The sequence below is a fragment of the Dufourea novaeangliae genome, unplaced genomic scaffold (assembly GCF_001272555.1).
Source record: "Dufourea novaeangliae isolate 0120121106 unplaced genomic scaffold, ASM127255v1 scaffold16, whole genome shotgun sequence".
In the NCBI taxonomy this organism is placed as follows: Eukaryota; Metazoa; Arthropoda; class Insecta; order Hymenoptera; family Halictidae; genus Dufourea; species Dufourea novaeangliae.
In genome coordinates this window covers 1171024-1182322 of record NW_015373891.1, presented here as the reverse complement: position 1 = coordinate 1182322, position 11299 = coordinate 1171024, and the positions used below count along the sequence as shown (strand labels likewise).

The 11299-nt window shown below is 38.7% G+C and overlaps 2 protein-coding genes across 2 annotated transcripts in view; both read left to right on the top strand.

Annotated features, from left to right (window-relative positions):
- LOC107188601 (protein THEM6) overlaps positions 1-2783 on the top strand; it is a 4178-nt gene extending 1395 nt beyond the window's left edge. Inside the window, exons 2-4 of the mRNA XM_015576921.1 lie at positions 629-843; positions 2159-2344; positions 2595-2783. Of these exons, the coding sequence (XP_015432407.1) occupies positions 629-843; positions 2159-2344; positions 2595-2705 (512 nt within the window). The 3' untranslated portion in view covers positions 2706-2783. The remainder of the gene's footprint in view (positions 1-628; positions 844-2158; positions 2345-2594) is intronic.
- A 3610-nt stretch (positions 2784-6393) lies between these two features.
- Positions 6394-10485, top strand: LOC107188273 (protein THEM6). The gene is made up of 3 exons (XM_015576545.1): positions 6394-6671; positions 8674-8888; positions 10097-10485. The coding sequence occupies exons 1-3, from the start codon at positions 6530-6532 to the stop codon at positions 10331-10333; spliced, it is 594 nt and encodes a 197-aa protein (XP_015432031.1). The 5' UTR covers positions 6394-6529; the 3' UTR covers positions 10334-10485.
- The last annotated feature ends 814 nt before the right edge of the window (positions 10486-11299 follow it).

Genomic DNA, 11299 nt, shown 5'->3' with positions numbered 1-11299 from the left:
GAAAGAGCGTCCTAGCACTTGATATTGAGAATTGCTGAAACTTATGTCAAATTAACATTCAATTTAATATTTATTTCCGTACTTGGAATAAATTTACAAAGTAGTAGGAGACCTTTCTCTTACGTTACTTTTTCCTCTAATAGAAGCAGAGTTTGCACGTGGGTGTACATACACCTGAATAGCCAATCTAGCGTTCGTTCAATTTGATCGCGTTACTCCGAAGCTTCTTCCCCACCGTGGCGCGTTTTCCATCGATCTATCGAAGTTGTGCAAGTGTCTGGAACGCGTACGGGACGCGGTTACGCGATCTCCCGGTTGAATTCACGCGTCCTTAATTCCCTTAATTCCGTTCGGTAAAAACATCCGCGTCCCCGTAATTTCTCTATGAGACAATTTTTCTCTCTCTATCTCTCGATGATTGCACGTCGTTCACTGGAAGGTAGATACCGACCATTAGAGGCGAGGACAGCATTGTATCCGTGGAGAACAAAGTCTGTTTTTGCGGTGGATATCGCTCGGCCTTGGGCGAACGTGTGTCTCGTCTAATTCCCGCGGTCCTTGGAATAAAAGTATGATAATAAATTCCGCCCGTGTTCAGCATCGTCGTGCTAATATTTGATTTTCATAGGTATCTGCACGACCACCGACGTGGACACGCTCCTGTATCACATGAACAACGCTAGGTACCTTCGCGAGCTCGATTTCGCCAGGGCGGACTTTTATGAGAGGACGAGCCTGTATCGTGAGATATGCTCCCAGGGATCGGGCGTTGTGCAGGGGGCCGCGACGATTCGATATCGTCGGTTCGTCAAGCCTCTGACCATCTTTAAAATTACGTCCAAGGTAGGCGAAACACTAGTGAATTGTAATTGAGTCATTCACGATGTTTTGATGTGTTTTTGTAATATGCATATAGCGAAGAAGTAATAATAATGTAGAATGATTCGAGTGAATGTAATTTATTGAAAATAATGGAAGTTACATAATTCATCGCGTGAATTCCTCCGTATGAGAAGTCGTTTTCCTTTAAGTTTTGGAAAATCATGTTCGAATCGTTTTCAATGGCCTAATATTCGTGGTAAGAAAGATGGGATTCAAATCACCTCTCATTTCCGGGTCCTCCAACATTTTTGTTACACCATGTAGAGTCCATGTATGTATATCGATACAGAATACAAGAAATTATCGACTGTACTGTGGATTCAAAGATATTTTTATTTTGTACACATCTAAAGCCTCTAAAAAAAATTGATTCATAAATAAAGAAATTTCTATTGATTTCCGTTCCCATAAAATAAATGTGGAAACATTTTATGCAATAAGAATTCCATGCCACTTGCAATACTGATACTTTGTCTCATCGTTAATCCGCGAGTCACGTTCGGTTGGACTCTGACCCATTGTTTTGAGAAACCTGAAGATATTTTTATTGCTTCGTCGTTAGGTAACACCACTACTCGCGAGAACAATCAACATTTATTTCCGATAAGTTCTCGGAACAGCGATAAAAGCTGCTCCTCTTCCGTCGCCGTTTCGCGAACGATCCTTCGGCGAGGATAAAAGTGAACGAGCAAACGAAATCGTTGACTCTCACCGTGCAAATCTGAGAAGCAAATCATCACCTTCCTGTGCGGTTCCAGCGTTATCGGTATCAATTACCGAGCGCGATAGATAGCGTTGATCAGGCATTACGGTTTCGTATGTACGAGACGACCTTATGACGCACAGCAATGAGGATGTGCATTCTATCCTTCTCGCGATCGATTTTACTGCTGTGCACACGGAATGGAAAATTAAAGTTAATTAGACGATTTGTCGTTAAACAGTCAATTATTCCTTACACACTGGACATTTGAATGTCTTTTCATAAAACACGTTCGAATCAGTCACCTAATAATGTACCAACAGTCATCGAACATCTCATGAATATAGATGAGAATAATTATGAATTAACAACAGAGGAAACGGTGCATGTGCATCGAATATTCTGTATGTATAATTGGAACAACGTCAAATGACCGTTCCAAGCTTTCGATTAGCCAAGAATTAGCTTCATCTTCTTGCTCTATCAATCCTGTCATAATCTTGATCAGACTTTACGAAGCAACAACTGTTAACAGATATACTTACCATTCTCTCAAAATATCGATCCTTCCAGATTATATACTGGGACGAGAAGTCTGTGTTCATGGAGCACCGGTTCATCACTCCTAACGACGGTTTCATCAGGGCCATCGCGATCTGTAGACAGAGGCTGTTGGACTGTAGCGCCGAGGCTGTGATTGGGTCCCTGATGGAACGAGGTGTCAAGCAGACTGGTAACGTCGAGGCAGGCGTCATTCAGGTACACAATTTATTTCGATTAGAAAGTTCTCGTGATACTGTAAATCGAGGGTAATTTTGTCCTAAAGTTAGAAAATGATCATTTTCGATTTTGCAGCTCCTTTGTAGGTATTTTTACCTGAAATATCATTACGAAAATAATAAATTTTTGACTTGGGACAAATTTACCCCAACTTACGGTCGACAAAAGATGGTTCATCGAACCTTTCACGTCACGTTCGTATAAATTAATATCGAATGGTACGTTGCAGACACCGCACGTCAGGCCTGAAATACCGCCGGAAGTCGCCAGGTGGCTGGAGAGTAACGAAATCTCGTCTGCGCTTCTTCGTCAGACCCCAGCGGTCACGACCACCTGCTGACAAAGGGAGGACACGCCTTCCACCGCGAACGGCGTCGTTTCCGCTTCAGTCTATGCGACCACGACGGTATAAAGTCGAGCGCGCGTGTATATCGATGGATTTCTCGGTTCTTGGACGCATTCACGAGACACAGTATTCGAATTAATTCTTCAGGACAACGGGGGTACACGAATGATATTGTTACGCTTAAAGCTATTACCGATCGTCAACCCGTTCGTCCGTGTTCGAAAACAGTGATTGTTAGATAACCAATGGGACGCGTAAACGTATACACGGTGTCGAAGAAAGTACCTTCCGATCGATGGGAAACAAAAAGAAAATATATATATATATATATATACACACATGTACAGAGAGTACAAAAAAAAGAGAGATAGAAGCGAATCTATTTTGCTAGACGATGGTGTGTGGTTTCCGGTCCGTGGACGTTCGTTCCGAATACAAGCCCGAAGAGAATGTTCGTCTTCGGGTGATTCGATGGATTCCGTTACGATAACTGTTCACGAAAGTCTGCCGGCGATCATGGAACGGTGCGCCAGAATGACTCTGAAAGAAGCTTCCCACCGAGATCGCCGTGATCCCGCTGCAACGGAGCTTTCGAAGCTTGAAGAATCGCTTTTGTTGAATATTCTTTGTTACGAATGATCGCGACTCGCGGTGACGTTATTTACATTTTTTTATTGTGTACTAGATTGGCGTCGGTAACGACTCTTTCGATAACAGAGGCCCTGTTCTGACGTGACATTTTTCAGAGGCCTTGTTCAGACGTAACGTTTTTCAGAGTCGTGACCTCTAGTTCCGCGGCGACCTGTTCGCATAATCGGTGATTGCAACGTGACGAAAAATTCAACTGTTACGTGTTCTTGTATTATTCCATGAAATGATACCCTAGATTACGTAATTTCAGATTTTCTTTTCGGAAAAACTAGACGACGACTAGACGATAGGGTATGGACGGTTCCATTGATTTTACAGATTTATCAGATAACCAAGAAAATTCGTGCCGGTTTAATTAATAGAGATAAATGATACGGAAAGTCCGTTAATGATTGGATTCAAGGTTTGGATCAAATAATACTTTTCCCGAACGATCTAACATCTTCTCTATTCCGTTGGTATAAAAGTTTTTCTCTCTGGTATCAAAAAAGTGCTTTAACTCTCGTTCGATGTCTTATCGATTTTGGAATCATCGATTTTATAAATGGTTGTCTGTTGCCAAGAAAAGATGGTACTTTGAAGACACGATATCTAGGGAATATGGGGGATGGTTAAATTGGGCCCTGGCCCCCATTTTGAATTCATAAAGTAAATAAGCCCGAATAATTAACTTCGACATAGTCATACTGGGATTACTTTCTTAAAACTTTAAATTATTAATTTCCATACATGTTGTACACCAGTAAATTCTCTGTTAAATAAGTTTTTGTTAAAGCATACCTAACCACACTTTTAATTGACAGAATGTGCACACGTACAGATTGACAATGACTAAGCCTGGAAACGGCACGAACTTTCTTGATCACCTGACATGTATCGTATTGACCGTTAAAATAATGTCTAAAAAAAGATTGTAGAATTAAATGGAGTCGTTTGTATTATTAGGTTGAGTCATAAGTAACTTCCGCTGTTCTTTTTGAAATTAATGTATATTTAAGGCGTTTTAACAATTAATATCAATCTATGGAACGTTCCTCGTTACTTCTAAGCTTAATTATTGATGTACACTTTAACTAATCCTATGACCATTGCTATTTAATTGTCATTTAGTAATTATTTTAGTGCCTCTAAAGAAAAATTATTTCTGACTCGACTTAATAGATACCGTGCTGTTAAAATCGTGATGTCTAAAAAAAAATAGACAATTGTGGAATTAAATGAAATCGTTCATACTGCTTTCCATAGTCGAAATTGTCAGAGTGGGCCCCCGCCACGCCGCTGTTTCCTCCGTAACAGTTGAAACCCCACGGTTTCGAATTAATTTTATGCGGTCTCGAGGTTCACGTTACACAATACGCGTGGCAGCGGTCTTTGCTTTCTACACGATTCACTCGCATGGTCTAGATCACCGTGTCCGAACAGGACCAAAGTCGAATCGCGCGCGTTACGCTGTATTTGCGGGACGGCAGAAATGTAACAATATATCTGTTTTACAAATTTTGTCGAGACACAGAGCTGTTTATATTTCTATAATACATTGCACTGGTGCGTGCCTTTCACGTAAAGTCGCGATGGATAATCGCCTTCCTCGCGATTACGGCGTGTGACATTTTCATTTTTTTTGATTCGGTCATCTCTTTACCCGTAGAATGTGTTCCGGTCGTGCGACAAGCAACCGAATTGTAAATTCTATTGAAATTCATTTTACCGGCGCCATTTCACGAAGATCTGTAATGTGTCCCCTACCGAATTTCGAATTGAATCCGCATCGTAGTTTGGGTCATTAAGTAGTTGACAAATTTTAGCAACTTCTCGACAGCTCCTAGCATTTGTGCACGTACGCATGTGGAGATGTTATACTTCTAGGTAATAATAACCGTCACTGTGTCAGATAATATTGTGTTGATAATCATGTCATTGACATACCCACTGTCCAAGAGATGTAAAAAATAAAATATACTTTAGATGGTTAACGAGTGGTTTTTGTTTAAACTGTCACTTCCGCCCGCCTTCTAGTCGTTTCGATACGGTTCGAGCGTTACAATATGGCAGCCCTTCGGCGACACGGAATTCTACATTTGCAATTTTATTTCAGGAATGAGTCGACGGTACAATCCTGTTAGTAGTCATGCATACGTAATGGTTGTTTGAATATTTCATGAAAAGTTTACGGCCTAAGTATGCCTGTGACCTTTGTACTTGGATTCACGCGTCAGTCCCAAGTTTTCGTACATATTACAATACAAATTTGTAATTCTTCGATCCGTGTTATAAATCGAACTGAAACTGCATTATCGTTTTACGTGTTTCTTCGTAATTCTAGACTATTGAGAAACAGTCTGACGAGTAAAGACTTGGAGCACCGTTGAGGGCGTACATCACCCTAGGGCGTCTGAAGATAGATTAAATTTTCGAAATTTTTTTCATGGGTAATTATTAAATGAAAATATTGCAGTTCTCAAGAGATGTAACTGTAGCCTTTAGCATTAACGTTGTAAACTTACGAAAAAGCATCCACTTTATAAAATTTAAAAGATCCGCTTCAAAGTATGGAGCAACACTATACATATGTTCCGTTCATGTATTTACCTCGTATTTCCATCGTGCAAATTCACCTATTTAATTCTCGACGCAAATAACAATATTTATACGATGACGCTGTATTATGATTTACAACGACATCGACTAGCTTCTCGAAAACATTCGGTTCGAAACGAACGAACAATTAATATAGTATCAAAAAGTATTGCGTGCACATAGTGGTTACAGCGAACACGAGTACGACAGGTTTGAATTATAAGAATTACAAGTAAACGGACACGTAGCTGACGTGTGATGCATTTATTTACGGGAATCTTATTTATTCTCATCGTAATTATGCTCTAAAAAGTAATTTTTATGACTTACGGACTGACCTAGTACTTTGAACGGGCCGAATACTCTCTGAACGGAGCGAACGAAACACCGTCGTCGTACGATACAAATGAAACTTGGATGGACGAGGAACCGGTTACGTCTTCGGTGTAGTAAGAAGCGACTTGACTGTTTGGAATTTCACTGTACCGCGCAGTCTTCCGCGGACTGTGGCTACGTGAACGTCAACTGCCTTAGTTGCGCTGCTCCAGTTCCTTCGTCTTCGTCTCGTCTTTCGGTACCACCGCACAAAGATGGTCTGCACCTGCGTGGCGTTTGTCGTGATGGTTCTTTACATGCTGTTCGATGTGAACTATTTCCTCAGAATATTTTTCACACTCTGCACCGGCCGACTATTTCCGAAGAAGAAGATCCTCGACACTACCACCGTTTACGGTAAACACCTTTCTTTCTTTTCATGTCCATCCATTTTATAAACTTAATATCTCCGCTAGAGCTGTTACGAATACTTAACAATCGAATCGTTTGATTAATCGAAGTAATTTTGCTTTTTATTATATACAAGATTTTATTCGTTCCGAAACTTACGTAAACTTAGTTGTAAATACGATCGTTTCGGAGCCATTAATATTAACGATTTCCAATCTTTAAATACATTGGTACATACGATTACAGAGTCAAAAGTCGGATATTATTTTGTTGTAAATAACACAATCGTGGATGATCGGTCATTATGACGACAGATAATATGAAGGAGATAGTGCTTAATGAAAGTGTTATTTGTTGCCAAAATCAGTTTCTAGATTAAAGCTACCGTTTAACATATGAATATAGCGCGGGAAAAGTTACGTGTGCCGTCTCGTGGTTGTGGACGTTGTAAACATTCGAGGTGGTAATATTGACGTCAACGCAGTGGGGTCAGTGATAAAGAAACGCGTTAAACCGGCAGAGGCGATGTTTTAATACGAATCAAGGTAACGGTCGAGTGTTTTTTTCTAAAATTTCTCCTCGATTGACGTGGTTAGACCGAATTTATTAAGCAGTGGGGAACACCTCGTGCACATTTGCTTCGTTTTTACGCATTAATTCCTCATTGAAATTTCGTGTTAAATGAAAATCGGTAGCGAAGTTTATCAGTGCATATCGTGACCTCGATCTAAATGTCTTCTGTGAAACGTTGATCGGAAACAGCACGAAAATATCGTTTAAAAACGAAGCGGATCACTGAACCAAGCTCAGGCTGAATTTAAACTATCAGATAGCGGGGAGTCTTCCACGTCTTTCCGTTTCCATTCGCGCGCCATAATTCCGATTCAAATGAAATCGAACTTAATCGTGGAATAAAATACCCTTCGAAATCTAATGTAATCACTGAACAGGCTTAAATTGAACAAAATTCTATTGAAATTCCTGCTCGTTTGCAAGATATTGAAAAGTAGCCGATACAGATTGTGCCACTTCACGGTAATGATCATACAATTACGAGTTGTCATTAATAAAGTGCTGATTTTTATGCAAATGTTTTGCGATCTGTTTGTGGAAACTGACGGGAAAACAAGAATGTTTTTACTGTACTGAAGGTTCTATCAGGTCCCGCGTAAACCGCCTGATAATTTAATGAATTTTTTAATATACTGAATTTTAGGTGAGTACGCTATAAACGCATACAATCCAGCCATTGGACTTGTTATGAATATGTCAGATTACCTTCGATTAGATAAAAGTGGATATAAATAGCTTTCGTAACGGCCAATTCACGAGAAATATTTCTTATATATTAATAAGATTAGGTACGCTGGCTGTGTATTTGTGTAAAGATGGTAAGGAAAATTGTCACAGTTTGATAGCAAGATGCGGGAACGCGGAAGAATAGATACTGGACAGAGAATGAGTAAAAGCTAATGCGACTTATACGAGGATGGAAGGGAGACATTGGAACACGTGCAAAGAATTATAGAGAGGGAAGGAAAGAACGAGTAGAAATTAATTCGGTAGCTTTACATTGAGTTATTTATAACTCTGATTTAAATATAAATATTTTCCCGCTATTTTGCGATGTTATAGTGTCTTAGCTTCATAATTATTGAACACACGATAAGGCGATTTCCCATCGATTGAATAAGTTAAGATTGATTCAGACGCAAAGTCGATAGGTTTCATATTAACGTAGTCCGGATAACAGAGAACGATGAAGTAAGATGGCTATGTCGTCATTAAGAAAGTTTAAACGGAGGGATTTTTTATGCAAAATCAAATACAAGAGTCTCAGCGAGTGTGGATAAGAGAATGAGGAATAACATGTATATATACATAACAAAATTGTAAAGAGATCGAAAAATAATAAAAATTCTATTCTGTTCATATAATAACTCTTTTCCCGTACTTCGTGGATCATGTCGGAAGTGTTACAAGAGACGTCCTTGTTTTTTTTTCCCAGGAATATGCAGCACTCAGGACTTAGACCTTGTTCTGATGCACATGAACAACGCGCGATACCTCCGGGAGTTGGACATGGCTCGGTTCTACTGGTTTGACGTCACCGGCGTCTACGAGACGTTGAGTAAAAGAGGAGGAACCATGGTGCTGGGCGCATCGACGACTCGATACAGAAAAGCTCTTCCTCTTTTCATGCCGTACAAGATCACCACGAGGGTATTACACGAGACTCTTCATTACGTCCTTTATAGAAATACATTGTCGTGTATTAGAACCCACGTATTGGAAATGTGCGTCACTCTTAACGTAAGGTGCAACGTCCGTTAATTTTTCACTGACTTATTTATGCTAGAACGGACGTTGGACATGTAAACGCACGTTCGGTATTGCATAACACAGCAAATCACACGAATGTAACCGTCAGTCGTCCATTGTTTGGCAATCGTGTTTGACGGTCACCGTATTTATACTCTTAACATACAACACATATATATTTACATTTTATGTTGGTATTAATCATAGAGATAGAAATATAGACTTCGTGGCAGGCTATGCCGATGTCCCAACTTTAAAAAGAGACGGGTTAGTTTTGGAGGAGTTGCTATCTCTTTTTAATATAGCTGAGTTAACCATTCAAATCGCAGATTCCCAGAACTTCATCCCCCACTACTCACATTTAAAAAGAAAGCTATTTAGTCTATATTTCTATGTCTATGGTATTAGTATAGTAATTGTATAGTAATTATTTCATTCCATGAAATCGGAAATCAAGTCGGGCATTAGCGGGCTTGAATAAGTGTCTAGGTCTAAACCTCATTTCTGCAAAGCACTTCTAGACAGACCTTTGTCTAATGTAACATTTTTTAAAGGTTAAATATTAATAGCAGCAAAACAATATTTCATATTCATTAAATCCAGTTTGAAATAATTGTCGCCACGTGTCTGACGCGGTATTATAAGTGGACTGCGGAAGTTTATGCAAATTCACAATTTCAGATGCTAATATCGAAAAATTAAAATGCAGCATTAACACATAATAGTATTAAAAAATGCTTAAACTTCCGCAGTCTAGTTATTAGTAGCAAGAAAAATGTGAAATAATGTTAATACTGAGTTATTAATAAGCTATTTAGAGAATAAGAATGAAGAAAATGGAATGAAATATGCTGTACTTAAAATTGTATTAATTTATTTATATTCTCTGCACTTTGTTTGCCAACTTACGTAAAAGGAGCAACGATCGTCTGCCTTGTACACGTGTGTCGGTACGGAATGACCTCCGTGTGATTCCACTCTTAATGAAATCGATTACAAGTCGTGTACGCATTGATAATTCTGATCGCGACTATATTACTGACTCGATTGATTTCTAATTACGTCAGTTATGATGTACAATTTGTTGACGTTTACTTTCGCTTTTGCAGCTAATCTACTGGGAGGACAAACATTTCTATCTGGAGCACCAGTTCATCACTTTGACCGACGGTTTCGTAAGGACCGTAAGCATTAGCAAACAGACCACGGTCGGCGTTAAGGTTCCAGCGTCGGAACTTCTCGCGGAACTGGATCCGAACATTAAACTGCCAGAGATACCAAAAGACCTACAGCTGTGGATGAACAGCATGGAGGAATCCTCCCAGAAGCTGCGAAAGCGGGACTGAGAATGATCTCACGATTCTTATCATTTAGTATGGCATTATGACGTACGAGTTTTTGTATATCTTCCGCGTTTATCACGAATTGTTATTTATTTTCTTTTGGTTATGTTGTTGATAATATAATTTAATAAATCAGTACACGAGTTCGGTCTGAAGCTGTTGCATATTTAATTTTTCGCTACGATTTCGGGGAGAGCATAATTGACTATCGACAGCGACAATAATACGAACGTTTTATCGTTCAGTCATTATAATATACTAGCACTCCGGAGTTTTGGTCTTTGGTCGCTTTAATGAGAACATATCGTGACGCGTGTAATTAATTAGACCAACTGTGGAGGTTGCTACATGTCTCTGGAGTCATATCCAATTAAAAAGAATATGTAGGTACATACAAAAAACATATAAATAGTGAAACTGGTGGAAATATGTAAACGACATATCTTATAATATTGTTTTTATGTATATTTATAAGTATTATTATGTATATTTCAGTAAATTATTTTATTATTCTATTGTTATTACAACAGTTTAACAGTGACAACGAACGCATGTATATTTTCAAATATCGGACTAACAGTATATTTTTATTCTATATTATTAGATATAAGTGAGTAATGTGTATCAAAAACGTAATCGAAACACAGATTGTTATTACATCACAAACATCGCATAAAAGATACCTCGTTATATTGACATTTATAATAATTATTATTGACATTATGGAACATATAACAAAATATCACTTTAACACTTAAAAAAGTTTTAAAGTTCCATTTATATCATTCTCCTGTGAAAATGTTCATACTTCCAGCAGCATTCACATTCCAATCAAAGAATTTACAGAATAAGGAAAAGGAATCTAATGTAATTTTCAGTAGTTCCATACATCTTTATTTCGAATAATTTTCTAAAACATTCAAAGTACTAGACATTTTTACACTTTGAATCTCATATCGATTTCTAAAA

Excerpts from the sequence above, each read along its gene's own strand:
- LOC107188273 (XM_015576545.1), top strand. The coding sequence starts at position 6,530 with ATGGTCTGCACCTGCGTGGCGTTTGTCGTGATGGTTCTTTACATGCTG. Across the intron at positions 6,672-8,673 it reads CGACACTACCACCGTTTACG|GAATATGCAGCACTCAGGAC; the intron begins GTAAACACCTTT and ends TTTTTTTCCCAG. Across the intron at positions 8,889-10,096 it reads CGTACAAGATCACCACGAGG|CTAATCTACTGGGAGGACAA; the intron begins GTATTACACGAG and ends TCGCTTTTGCAG.